Source organism: Ranitomeya variabilis, chromosome 1 (assembly GCF_051348905.1).
Source record: "Ranitomeya variabilis isolate aRanVar5 chromosome 1, aRanVar5.hap1, whole genome shotgun sequence".
NCBI lineage: Eukaryota > Metazoa > Chordata > Amphibia > Anura > Dendrobatidae > Ranitomeya > Ranitomeya variabilis.
The window spans coordinates 838,973,168-838,988,148 of NC_135232.1; the positions used below are offsets into that span (position 1 = coordinate 838,973,168).

The 14,981-nt window shown below is 41.0% G+C and overlaps 1 protein-coding gene across 7 annotated transcripts in view; it reads left to right on the forward strand.

The window, feature by feature from the left end:
- Positions 1-14,981, forward strand: part of ARHGAP24 (Rho GTPase activating protein 24) — a 1,388,018-nt gene that overhangs the window by 1,328,261 nt on the left and 44,776 nt on the right. For all 7 annotated transcript variants that reach the window (XM_077275809.1, XM_077275810.1, XM_077275813.1 and 4 more), the window contains one exon: positions 4,043-4,250. In XM_077275809.1, the coding sequence (XP_077131924.1) occupies positions 4,043-4,250 (208 nt within the window). The remainder of the gene's footprint in view (positions 1-4,042; positions 4,251-14,981) is intronic.

A 14,981-nucleotide genomic window follows, 5' to 3' on the forward strand; every position in this document is an offset into this window, starting at 1 on the left:
TGTTCATCACCTCAATACAAGACCAAGTCCATACCATTCCTCATGGCATTAATGATTGCTCCATATGCTTTGGCACAGCCTATCCTTTCCCAAACTGGGATCATTGTTAGAAAAGCTCATCAACTTCTTATTGACGTCCCTCAGCTGGCTCTTAATAAGTTAACTTGGCTACCTAAAAATAAGGATGAGTAGAAAGACAGCCTGTTCTTCAATCTCCAAGCTTCAACAACCAATGCTGAATGTAAACCAAAGCCAAAATCAGAAAAAGAACTCTTTCTTTGCAGCACTCATTCTCTTGTTTCTTGAGATTTCACTCTTACTGGCATATACATTCAGTAGCTTCACTGCTATGCAAGCAATTCCACTAGTCAGCCATCAAGATATTGTTTTGCAAGGAGTTTGTATGTTCTCCCTGCGTTTGCTTGGGATTCCTCTTCTCTATTTTCCTCCCGTACTACAAAAACATACTGATAGGGTATTTAGATTGTGAGCCCCAATGGGGACAGCGATATGTCTGAAAACCGCTGTGGAATATGATGGTGCTATACAGTACAAGCAAAGTGCAATAAATAAATAATAATGTATCGGCAAAGGCATGGTTTTATATCCTGCTAGAAGATTTAATGATGACTGAAAGTGTGGATACATTTAAGAAAAGGTTAGATACCTTCCTTGTTTAGCACACTGTACGGTGTTATTGAGTATTAATATAGAATTGATCCAGAAATCTGTCTGATGGTATCAGGAAGACAAACAGTTGGGTCTATGACATTAAGTGTGTTTTACCTTCTTATTGATAAACCATTTGTATGTCAGTTTAAACTTAATAACAAGAGCCTGAGGTCTGGTTCATGCTCATAGTATTGTTGATCATGAGACTTTGACAGGGATTTTGAACTTTTGCTCAAATTTGTTGGAACCTCATTCACTTAGCTCTTACTATATTTTGCTGCCTAAGGGGTAAGAGTTCTCCTTGTGGAGAATGACATAACAGCTCTGGCTTGTCAAGGTAAGGAATCTTATTTGCCGTGCAATGCTCCTCTGGGAAATGTAATATGCAAATTGCCTCTTCAGAGAAAAAGAGGACTTAAATTCTATAGTGTCACATGTTGGAAGTAGCGATCCTACAAGTCACAATCAACCCTTTATATTACTTAGGATAAAAAGCCAAATCAGTATCTCAATTCACAGACACTATTAGCACAATAGAAAGTATATTAGCGGGGAAATGGAAATGTCACTACATATTGATATCCCTGTAATGGTAATAAGCCATACAATAAACATATTATTTATGACAATTGGTAAATGGTGCAATTTTAACTCACAATAAAAGTTCATATAAATCTAACACTTTGATATGTGAACCAAGACCTAAGACACAAACAAAGCTTTCTGACACTGGGCACTACATTGCCACCCAAAATCCTTTGGTAATCTTCAGATTTCATGATGCCTTGGACACAGTCAAGGGAACCAGTACAGAGGCGGCAAAACAACCCCAAAACATCTTTCAACATTCACCATATTTGACTATAGGTACTGTGTTATTTTCTTTGTAGGCCTCATTCCATTTTTGGTAAACAGTAGAATGGTGTGCTTTATTAAAAGCTCTATCTTGGTCTCGTCTATTCACAAGATGCTTTTCCCAGAAGGATTTTGGCTTACTCATGTGCATTTTGGCAAACTGCAGTCGAGTTTTTTATGTCATTTTTGGCAGCAATAGGGTCCTTCTGGGTCTCCTGCCATACTTTTCATTTAATTCAAATGTCAACGGATAGTTCGCACTGACACTAATGCATCATGAGCCTGCAAGACAGCTTGAATTTCTTTGGAACTTGATTATCCACCATCCGGACTATCCTGCTTTAAATCCTTTCATCAATTTTTCTCTGCCATCCATGACTAGCTTAGATTAGCCATCCAAGATTAGCTGCAGTGCTATGGGTTGTAAATTTCTTGATTTTGTTGTGAACTGTGGACAAAGGAACATCAAGGTCTCTGGAGATGGACTTGTAATCTTAAAATTGTTGATCTTTTCCAATAATTCTGTTTCTCAAGTCCTCAGACAGTTCTCTTCTCCTCTTTCTGTTCTCCATGCTTAGTGTGGCACACACAATGCAAAGACTGAGTCAACTTCTCCACTTTTTATTTGGATTCAGGTGTGATTTTCATATTGCCAACAGCTGTTACTTGCCACATGTGAGTTTGAACGAGTATCACATGCTTGAAACAAAATTGTTTACCCACAATTTTGGTAAGGTGCCAACAATTTTGTCCAGTCAATTTTGATTTTTTTTGTGTCTGCTGCACCAATATTTATGGACATAACTGTTTATCACTCACATAATGGTAATTCTGCTTAACGTCACCTGTCTTACCAATGTCATTTTTCTGTGCTGTGTTGTGCATAAATATGTGATTCTTCAGAATTTGTATTAATCTATGTCTGATGAAGAGACCTGAGTAGTCTCGAAAGCTTGCAATTTGTTACCATCTTTTCAGTTAGCCATTAAAAGGTATCAACCACTGGGGACTCTCAATTCTAAATATTTTTTTTTGTAAAATTATGTCCAAGTCACCTTTTTTTTCTCTGTACTAGAAATACTTAATTTTCTAGTACAATTTCAAGAATGCCAACACTTTTGGCCATGACTATATGTTGATGTGCATAGGTTATATAGGCTATGTATAATTTGGTAACATATGCATATTTTATGTATGTGTATATATGTATGCCTAATGTGATGTTTATGCTAATGTGAATGTGTACTGTAAATGTGGAGGTGGCAGTATTGAGAGGATCCAACACACATCCTGCATAAGACGTCTTTGTTGTCAATATCTGCAGCTGACAAATGCTTTGTAAAAACACATCAATGCAAATTCAGAATACCCACTGGTCAATATGTACATTAAAGTGGTAGTCCAACGATAGGTTTAGGTTCCATTTTCAAGGCAATGCTGATTTGATTCAACTATACAATGAGGGGATCAATAAATTGAGTAATGTAACAATGGCAAACTTAAAGGGGGTTTCCATTAGCCCAAAGGCCATTGTTATCACATGAGTTGGAGTTTAACTTTCAGCACCTCCACCAATCAGCAATTTGAAGAGACCACAATGCTGTAATACCCAGAATATATGCTACTAAGTACAATGCGAGAAGGCAAACAGAGCAATATAGAAAACGAAGAGGCCACAGAACAAGAGCGACCCCTCAAATAGCTGAAGGGTTGCCCCTCCACTGATATGGTATGGATAACCTATTCCAAGTATAGACCATTACTATCTTGGAAAACCTCTAGAACTTAAGGTCTAGATCCATGTTTCTAATAAACCATAAAACTAGAGTTTAGCAGAAAGACCGTTGGATGTGGACCTGACTGTTGTGGAGGAATCCAAAAAATAGAAAACGCATATATGTCAGTATATGATTTAAGGCTTCCAGGGTCCTGGAACTTTACACAGACACAGACAGACATCAAAAAGTGACCATGCTATTTACAGAAAATGAGTTAATCAAATAACCTTTAGCATCAGGATGAAAGGTACAGTAAGGAGCTCTCATGTACATCACTAGTTGGCTAAGACAGTACGTGAGAGCCAGATCACCCATCTTGTCTGTAGAAGGGTATTCTGAAAGTCATTTGTCATTCCATGGCAGGTATGAGCAGATTCCTGGGAAATCAACATTTATTCCAATGCAATCAGTGAATGCACTCTTCAAGTAAACAGCATGTATAATGTACTGGAGTCATCAGTTTTTAGATAACCTTGCCTTCCTATACATTATTAATGCAATAAATCCTTCTGAGAATTTTCTGTTGGAAGGATTTAGTTTCTTATTGCCACTGTATTGTGTGTCTATTCAATACATTAAATATTATAAATTATAGATCTTTTTCCACCAGTTTTATATTCAATATTTGGATCCATGCAATTATTAATCCTGGAATTAAAGAGAGGCAATTATAAAGATTTGACTTCACATTTTACACACAACTTACATTCCTATTTTTTTTATTTTAATAAATCCAGGTATCTTTGGTCAGAAGCTGGAAGACACCGTGCGGTATGAGAAACGATATGGCATACGCCTGGCCCCCATGTTGGTGGAACAGTGTGTGGACTTCATCCGACAGCGAGGGCTGACAGAAGAAGGATTATTTCGGCTGCCTGGGCAGGCTAATCTGGTGAAGGAGTTACAGGATGCCTTTGATTGCGGGGAGAAGCCATCATTCGACAGGTATTCTACAGTTCAGTGCAATTTTAAACATTACAATTGCCTTTTATTCACAAATTCAGCTGATTGATAGACGTCCTAGAGTACAAACCCAATAGTGTCTGGCTGTTTGTAAAGCTTTTAGGCTCTGTTCACACTAGCACTAATGAATTGAATAATGCAGTGAATAGAGCTTTTCTTAACTTACAAAAAATATTGAAACCTGATAGGCTATATTGTGGAGTCTGTGAAGATTCAACTGGATCCAATGAAAAAAAATATGCCCTAGTTTTCATGGCACTCTTAAGAATGGAAGCCATTATACTAAAGTCAACAAAGCTTTATTTGATTCTTACTCCCTTGCTAAGGGTACCGTCACATTAAGCGACGCTGCAGCGATAGCGACAACGATGCCGATCGCTGCAGCGTCGCTGTTTGATCGCTGGAGAGCTGTCACACAGACCGCTCTCCAGCGACCAACGATGCCGAGGTCCCCGGGTAACCAGGGTACACATCGGGTTGCTAAGCGCAGGGCCGCGCTTAGTAACCCGATGTTTACCCTGGTTACCAGCATAAAAGTAAAAAAAACAAACAGTACATACTCACCTGCGCGTCCCCCAGCGTCTGCTTCCTGACACTGACTGAGCTCCGGCCCTAACAGCACAGCGGTGACGTCACCGCTGTGCTTTCACTTTCACTTTAGAGCCGGATCTCAGTCAGAGCAGGAAGCAGACGCTGGAGGACGCGCAGGTGAGCATGTACTGTTTGTTTTTTTTACTTTTACGCTGGTAACCAGGGTAAACATCGGGTTACTAAGCGCGGCCCTGCGCTTAGTAACCCGATGTTTACCCTGGTTACCAGTGTAAAACATCGCTGGTATCGTTGTTTTTGGTGTCAAACACAACGATACACGGCGATCGGACGACCAAATAAAGTTCTGGACTTTATTCAGCGACCAGCGACATCACAGCAGGATCCTGATCGCTGCTGCGTGTCAAACTAAACGATATCGCTAGCGATGACGCTGCAACGTCACGGATCGCTAGCGATATCGTTTAGTGTGACGGTACCTTTACTCCTTCTTACTTCGTCAGCATCCAGAAAGTTACGAGAGATGTGTATCAGTGGTTTTTACATTAAAGATGTCACCTCTTCTTACACGACTATTTTAGTAAATACTCATGTGTCCCCCAACAATAACAATTCTGTAGCACGTTTGCTCATTGCTTTGCACTGTGCCGCTCTTTTGGTACTCTTCCTAGAAATAAATAAGTAAATTTACAACTGGGTGTTATCATTCCTCTTGTCAAAAAGGTGTATCCTTACACAACGAGCATTGATTGGACAATGTAAGACACTCTACTGGTGACTCCCAGACTTGAATCTATGCATACATTTCATAGATGTCACAAATCAAACTTTTAAGAAAAAAATGCTACAGAATTTCTGTTTCATGGGGAATACAATTATTTAGTAAAACTGACATGTCATAAGCATGGTGATATGGCATGAGATCTCTACAACTGTTTGCTTCAGTTAAGACTGGACTGTACTGTATTAAAATTGTACAATAATGTCTTAAAGGGTTTATTAGGTTTAGACAATTCGTCCTGTAGGGGTAAACTTATCACAAGAGGTCCAACTACTGGGAACCTCTGAGGAAAAGGAAAGTGATGTTTGGTAGGTCAACTGTCTTCCTCCTGTGTGCTTAAAAGGTTATTCCGAGAATTGAAAATTTTCACCTATCCATCCATGTTTAATGGAGCGGAGACGCTCATGTTCTAACGCCGCTCTCTTCATTGCCTATGGGATGAGAAATAGCCGAGCACTGTACTCTGCTTATTCAGGTAGTCCCACTGACAGTGAAATGAGTGAGTGGAATGAATGCCAAGATGAAAGCCTCCTTCTTCTCCTTTGAAAACAGAGCTCTGCAATTCTCAGAATCACTGGGGGGGTCTACTGGTCAGAGACTCGGTGATCAGTAACCCCTATCTTATGGGATGTGTGTGCATTACAGTTTGCACACGATCTACAGAGAATTTTTCTATTTGTGACAGTACTCTCTGTTACTGTGTAAGCCCATTGGCTTTATTATGTACGTGCCTCTCCACTTATCAACAGTAACAAAGACATGCCTGACAACGAAAGAAAATTGGGAAACTGCTCCCATACCACATTTTAATTAGTGTCCAAATTAGAATGTTGACACAAACAGATGGTCCTCCACTCCATAATGTGAAGCTATTAAAAGGCAGATTTTGACTTCTGCTGTTGTCATGATATTGGCTTGTTATACACAAACAAACCAGAAGCTGACATTTGTTTTTATCTAAAATAACCCCATTGAATCAGTCTACTGTAATCACCACATTTCGATTGTAACCAGCTTCCAAAAAAAATGGTGTGATGGCAGACATTTTTGAACTGTCCAATAACTTTGAGCTCAAGTCACAACAGGATTAATATACACTGCTCAAAAAAATAAAGGAAACACTAAAATCCCACATCCTAGATATCACTGAATGAAATATTCCAGTTGTAAATCTTTATTAATTACATAGTGGAATGTGTTGAGAACAATAAAACCTAAAAATGATCAAAGTAAACCACAACTAATATCCCACGGAGGTCTGGAGTTGGAATGATGCTCAAAATCAAAGTGGAAAATGAAGTTACAGGCTGATCCAACTTCAGTGGAAATGCCTCAAGACAAGGAAATGATGCTCAGTAGCATGTGTGGCCTCCACGTGCCTGCATGATCTCCCTACAACACCTGGGCATGCTCCTGATGAGGCGGCAGATGGTCTCCTGAGGGATCTCCTCCCAGACCTGGACTAAAGCATCCGCCAACTCCTGGACAGTCTGTGGTGCAACGTGACATTGGTGGATGGTGCAAGACATGATGTCCCAGATGTGTTCAATCGGATTCAGGTCTGGGGAACGGGAGGCCAGTCCATAGCTTATATGCCTTCATCTTGCAGGAACTGCTGACACACTCCAGCCACATGAGGTCTGGCATTGTCCTGCATTAGGAGGATCCCAGGGCCAACCGTATCAGCATATGATCTCACAAAGAGTCTGAGGATCTCATCTCGGTATCTAATGGCAGTCAGGCTACCTCTGTGCAGCCCTCCAAAGAAATGCCACCCCACACCATTACTGACCCACTGCCAAACCAGTCATGCTGAAGGATGTTGCAGGCAGATTGCTCTCCATGGTGTCTCCAGACTCTGTCACATCTGTCACATGTGCTCAGTGTGAACCTGCTTTCATCTATGAAGAGCACAGGGCGCCAGTGGCGAATTTGCCAATCCTGGTGTTCTGTGGCAAATGCCAAGCGTCCTGCAGGGTGTTGGGCTGTGAGCACAACCCCCATCTGTGGATGTCGATCACTCAGACCATCCTCATGGAGTTGGTTTCTAACCTTTTTTGCAGACACATGCACATTTGTTGTCTGCTGGAGGTCATTTTGCAGGGCTCTGGCAGTGCTCCTCCTGTTCCCCCTTGCACAAAGGCTGAGGTAGAAGTCCTGCTGCTGGGTTGTTGCCCTCCTAAGGCCCTCGCCATGTTTCCCGGTGTACTGGCCTGTCTCCTGTTAGCGCCTCCAGCCTCTGGACACTACACTGACAGACACAGCAAACCTTCTTGCCACAGCTCGCATTGATGTGCCATCCTGGATGAGCTGCACTACTGGAGCCACTTGTATGGGTTGTAGAGTCTGTCTCATGCTACCACGAGTGTGAAAGCGCAACCAGCATTCAAAAGTGACCATCAGCCAGAAAGCATTGGTACTGAGATGTGGTCTGTGGTCCCCACCTGCAGAACCACTCCTTTATTGAGTGTGTCTTGATAATTGCCAATAATTTCCGTCTGTTGTCTATTCCATTTGCACAACAGCATGTGAAATTGATTGTCAAACAGTGTTGCTTCCTAAGTGGACAGTTTGATGTCACAGAAGTTTGATTTACTTGGAGTTATATTCTGTTGTTTAAGTGTTCCCTTTATTTTTTTGAGCAGTGTATTTCTATGCAATGACCAGTGGTTGGCAAACACTATCCACTAAATATGAAAAAAAATGGAGTTGACAAGAGTCAAGAAGTGGATACCAATGATTGGTTGTCAATGAACTTACTAGATAGAGTAAATGAACAAGATGTTCTGTTTGCATATATAAGATATGACCACTACTGTATATGCACGACAATGACAAGCTATACCTCCGACAGCTATTTTATAGCATTAATTAGAACAAAAAGGTTAATAATGGCCAATGTATGCAAGTTTAATTCTTCTCCAGAATTGAATTTAGCAATAAATGATAGAGTATAAAAAAGTTCATCCAAATAGGATGAAACTCCTAAAGTTTTGACTACTTTAGGCTACGTTCACATTTGCGTTGTGCGCCGCAGCGTCGGCGCCGCAGCGCACAACGCAATCTAAAACGTGGCAAAACGCACGCTAAAACGCTGCGTTTTGCGCCGCATGCGTCCTTTTTGGCCGAAAGTTGGACGCAAAAAAAATGCAACTTGAAGCGTTTCTTGCGTCCAACGCTTGCGGCCATGCGGCGCAAAACGCAGCACAACGCATGTCCATGCGCCCCCATGTTAAATATAGGGGCGCATGATGCATGCGGCGCCGCTGCGGCGCCCGACGCTGCGGCGAGGACCGCAAATGTGAACGTAGCCTAAGACAATAGCAAAATCTGCAAGCAAAGTGGTAGCACTTGAGTCCCCTATAAAAGACCTCCACTGCAATTTTCCTGGAACTGCTGCAGATGAGCTTGAGCTGTGATTACATTCAGTGGCATGTAAAAATTTGGGCACCTCTGTTCAAAATTACTTCTATTGTGAACAGTTAAGCAAATTGAAGATGAAATGATCTCTAAATGGGATAAAGTGCTGCGGAATATGTTAGCACTATATAAATAAATATTATTATTTTTATAACTTAAAGATGACACATTTCCTTTGTGTTTTAGGCAAAAGCAAATATTGTATTTTGTGGATTATAAGACGCTCCAGATTATAAAACGCACCCCAAATTTTGAGGAGAAAAATAAGAAAAAACCTTTATTTAATAAAATGGTGGGTCTTCTTATAATCCATGCGTTTTATTGCTTACCAGGGGTGGTGGCTGCAGTGAAGCGGGGTCCCTGGGTCGCTGCTGGCGGAGACAGTAGTGGGGCGATGATTCAGACCGCAGGCTGGGATGAGGGGGTGTTCGGATGTGTGGCGCGCCACTGCGGGTGTCTGGCGGTGCTGCAGGGGTGTCAGGCGGTGCTGCGGGGGTTGTCTGGCGGTGCTGTGGGTGTAAAGGCCAGAACCCCCGCAGTTCCATGGTTTCTTATGCAGTGGACTCTGGAAAAATGGCTGCCGGGGGGCAGCCCATGTGCAGATGGAGATCTCGGAACCAAGATCTCAGGAGTTGAGATCTTGGATAGATTCCCTTTAATATATTTTCAACTAATATTGTTCTCATCATGTAAAGTACACAAAATAGAACATAGTTAGGTCAGGCTAGCCCAGGAGAACACTAAGGTATATTTGGTTAGTTTTAGCTCTGACGCAAAATACTCCACCTAACAGAGACCTAAAAGTCCAACAGATTACCACAGGAGACAAACCCATTTGAACCTGGCTTTAGAGCCAATCATTTGTCACAACCCTACTAGTGAGCAATCTTGTGTGCTCATTCACACTACAGTAACAACAATATATCACACCTAAAGGCCCCGTCACACATAGCGAGATCGCTAGCGAGATCGCTGCTGAGTCACTAGTTTTGTGACGCAACAGCGACCTCAGTAGCGATCTCGCTATGTGTGACATGTACCAGCGATCAGGCCCCTGCTGTGAGATTGCTGGTCGTGTCGGAATGGCCTGGGCCGTTTTTTGGTCGTTGAGGTCCCGCTGACATCGCTGAATCGGTGTGTGTGACACCGATCCAGCGATGTCTTCACTGGTAACCAGGGTAAACATCGGGTTACTAAGCGCAGGGCCGCGCTTAGTAACCCGATGTTTACCCTGGTTACCAGCGTAAATGTAAAAAAAAGCAAACAATACATACTCACCATCTGATGTCCGTCAGGTCCCTTGCCGTCTGCTTCCTGCTCTGACTGAGTGCCGCCGTACAGTGAGAGCGCAGCACAGCAGTGACGTCACCGCTGCGCTCTGCTCTCACTGTACGGCGGCTCAGTCAGAGCAGGAAGCAGACGGCAAGGGACCTGACGGACATCAGATGGTGAGTATGTACTGTTTGTTTTCTTGGTAACCAGGGTAAACATCGGGTTACTAAGCGCGGCCCTGCGCTTAGTAACCCGATGTTTACCCTGGTTACCCGGGTGCTGCAGGGGGACTTCGGCATCGTTGAAGACAGTTTCAATGATGCCGAAGTCGTTCCCCTGATCGTTGGTCGCTGGAGAGAGCTGTCTGTGTGACAGCTCCCCAGCGACCACACAGCGACTTACCAACGATCACGGCCAGGTCGTATCGCTGGTCGTGATCGTTGGTAAATTGCTATGTGTGACGGGGCCTTAATGAGGTTGCTCTTTGAAACCTTTGGTTCAGATGAACAGTTTTTACACAACACAGACTAATGACGTTTGTATATCAGGGTAGCTCAGTTGAAACAACAAAGGCCATTGTGGCTGAACAGCAAGTTGCATAGGAGAGTTGTAATTAACAAGTCAACAGGGTTGCCTTAGCAATGTAGCAGAGCTGAGTATGTAGGAGAGTTCATTGTCACAAAACTGGCCCCACACTATAGCTGAGTTTGTCACAAGAGTCAATGGCAGAACTGGAACAGCAGGGTTAACCTTCGGTGTAGCAAAACTCGGTTTATCACAAAGTCTAAGATGGTACTGTCTAGCAGAAGAGTTGCCCAGGATTCAATATAGCAAAGCTCGGTTTGTCACAAAGTCCAAGATAGTACTGTCTAATAGAAGAGTTAACCAGGAATCTAGCATAGCTCGGTTTGTCATGAGGTTCATTCAGAGATGGCAAAGTGGAATGGTAGAGTTAGCCAACAAATAGCAGAGCTCGGTTTGTCAGGAGGTTCAGAACTTGTACCTGAATATACAACCTTTTTTAGTTTATACTGATATAACAGATTAAACTCAGAATTCATAATACTGAGTTATCTTTGTAGGTCATATATGCTATATTCCTACAGTTCAATTAATTAGCCTAGGCTGTCTTGGATGTCCTGTGGGATTATTGCTGGTGCCACTTTGGCTGGTGTGTTGCTAACTCTGCCCAAATTCATATTTCCAAAAAGTGAAAAAAATAAATAAATAGGGTTATGCCATATCTGAATGTGTTATTTCTTCTTTCCTGGTAAATCTTTACCTACTAACTTGTTATTTTTCGCTCCAGGAATAAAAATCAGCTTTTCTTTAAGGCAGAAGTATGACCGAGCAATTTCCACTTTATTCAACCACATGACCAGACATTCCATTGCACATCTCAAGACATTTACTCAATGTTTCTTCCGGAAACATCTAATGCCATCTCTCTGTAGTATACCAGAACAATTCATGATGTTCGGTAAAGGAATTCAAAGCACTGTAAGTTAATAGTAATTTATGCAGCTGCTGAGACTGTCTCCTCTAGGATTATATGCAGCTGCAGTTACTATGGCAGTATAAAGAAATCAGTGTGATTGATTATCATGGAATAGGTGAAAATACACATACTATTCAGCATCATCTCATACAGTGCAGTGCACCGTGCAGGTGTCTAATCATTCCAAATGCGGAAGTAGATAATATTATATGTACATATCACACCAAGGACGAATTCTCAGAAATAATTGTGGGGGTCAAAACTAATGAAAAAGCAGATGTAGATGTAATTCACAAAGGGGAGAAAGGAATAACTGCATGGAAAGCTATTGTACTCGTAGTGTAGTGTAAAAGTAAAGTATTCATAAGCTGTATGCTGGTTTGTTATGGAATATGCCCAAATATTCGCTCTAAGCTCTATGCAGGGAATATTAGCAGAAAACAGAGCATTATCCTCTATAATAATAATAAATAATAATAATCTTTATTTTTATATAGCGCTAACATATTCCGCAGCGCTTTACAGTTTGCACACATTATCGCTGCGGTCCCTATCAGGGCTCACAATCTAGATTCCCTATCAGTATGTCTTTGGAATGTGAGAGGAAACCGGAGAACCCGGAGGAAACCCACGCAAACATGGGGAGAACATACAAACTCCTTGCAGATGTTGTCCTTGGTGGGATTTGAACCTAGGACTCCAGCACTATAAAGATATAGTAAAAAAGCTAATCAATTATTAAAAAGCACAGATGTAGAGTATATATACATAGTACTGTGCAGAAGTTTTAGGGAGATGTGGTAAAAATGCTGCAAAGTAAGAATTCTTACTGCAGCCTGTTTTAACCGTCCTGACCAGGTTAATTTTTTCAACTCTGGAACTCGTCAACATATCCCAGTGATTCTGAGACTGATTTTTCATGACATGTTGTACTTCATGTTAGTGCTAAATTTAGGTCAATGTGATTTGCGCTTATTTATGAAAATGTCAAAAACTTTATAAAAAATTGAAAATTGTGCAATTTTCAAACTTTGCATTTTTATGCCCTTAAACCAGGTAGTTATACCACACACAATAGATAATAAATAATGTTTACCACATGTCTACATCACATCAGCATCTTTTTTTTTGTTAGGAAGTTAGAAGGGTTAAGAGGTTATCAGAAATTTCTCATTTTTCCAAGAAAATTTACAAAACACATTTTTTTAGGGTCCACATCCCTTTTGAAGTGACTTTGAGGACCCTATATGACAGAAGATACACTAAGTGACACTATTTTTAAAACAACACCCCTCAAAGTGCTTAAAACCACATTCAAAAAGTTTATTAAGCCTTTAAGGACTTCACCAAAATTAAAGCAATGTTTAAGGAAAAGAAATGAAAATTTTACTTTTTCCCTCCAAAATCTTGACTTAGCCCCAAATTTAGCATTTTCAAAAACGATAACAGGATTAAATGAACCATACATCTGGTGTGCAATTTCTCCTGAGTGCACAAATACCCCATATGTGGTGGAAAACTACTGTTTGGGTATACGGCAAGGCTCAGAAGGGAAAGAGCACCCTTCAACTTTTGAAGAGCCAAGTGACCACATTTTGGAAACTACACCTCAAGGAGCTTATCTGGAGATGTGGTGAACACTTTGAAGCTGCAGGTGCTTCAAAGAATTTTATAGTGTTGACACGTGAAGTAAAAAAAAAATTATTCCCACAAAAATGTTGCCCCTAAATATTTATTTTCACATGGGTAACAGGAGAAAATGGACTATATGATTTGTTGTGCAATTTCTCCTCAGTACATCAATATCCCATATGTGGTGGAAAACTACTGTTTGGGCGTACGGCAGGGCTCGGAAGGGAAGGAGCGCCATTTGACTGTTTAAACGCTAAATTGACTGGAATCAAGAGTGGACGCCATGTTGCATTTCAAGAGCCCCTGCCAAACAGTGGAAATCCCCAACAAGTGACGCTATTTTGGAAACCACACCCTCAGGGAACTTATCTAGAGGTGTAGTGAGCACCTTGAACTCACTACCGTTAAGCAGTGAAAATTAAAAAATACTAATGTTGTTTTAGACCCAGATTTTTACATTTCACAAGGGTTACAGAAGAAAATGGACTTCAACTATGTTATGTGATTTGTCCTGATTGCACCAATAGCTTATATGTGGTAGGCAACTACTGTTTGGGTGCACAGTAGGGCTTAGAAGGGAAGGAGTGCCAATTGAATTCTGGAGTGCAAGTTTGGTTGGAATAAATTGCGGATGCCATGTCAATTTCAAAAAGCCCTGACATGCCAGCATAGCAGGAACCCCCACACGTGACCCCATTTTGGAAACTACACCTCTTGAGGAAATCATCTATTGATTTAGTGAGCATTTGTAACCCTCAGGTGATCCACAGAATTGTATAATGATGGGCAGAGTCAATGGAAAATTACCATTTTTTCTACTAAAATTCTGCTTTGGCCTCAAGTTTTTACATTTCGAAAGGGATAATAGGTAAAAAATAGACCTCGTTTGTTGTACAATTTCTCCTGAGTGCGTCAGTTTCTCCTGAATGCGCCATATATTGAGAGTTATAATGTTTCTACATTTCTCCCGAAAGAGTCATGCGAGGGCTTGTTTTTATAGGGAAGTTGACGTTTCTATTAGTACTGTTTTCGGGCACATGACATTTTTTGATCGCTTTGTATTCCGATTTTTGGGAGGCAGAATGAACCATCAATTCAGGAATTGTTTTTTTTTTTGGAGGGGGTGGTTTGGTAGTAAAAGTGATAAGACATTTTTATTCTTTGGGTCAGTATGTTTACAACGATGCCACATTTATATATTTCAATTACGGTATGTTTTGCCTCTTTTACACAATGAAAACTATTGTATAGAAAAAATAATTGTTTTTGTATTACTATATTTTGAGAACTATAACTTTTTTATTTCTCCGCTGACTGAACTGTATGGCAGCTAGTTTTTTGAGGAACATGATGTCATTTTCAGCTATACCATTTTTATTTCCATTTGACTTTTTGATTATTATTATTATTTATTTATTTATATAGCACCATTAATTCCATGGTGCTGTGCATGAGAGGGAGTTACATCAAAATACAAATATCACTGACAGTAAACAAACTAACAATGAAAGACTGGTACAGAGGGAAGAGGACCCTGCCCTTGCGGGCTTACATTCTACAG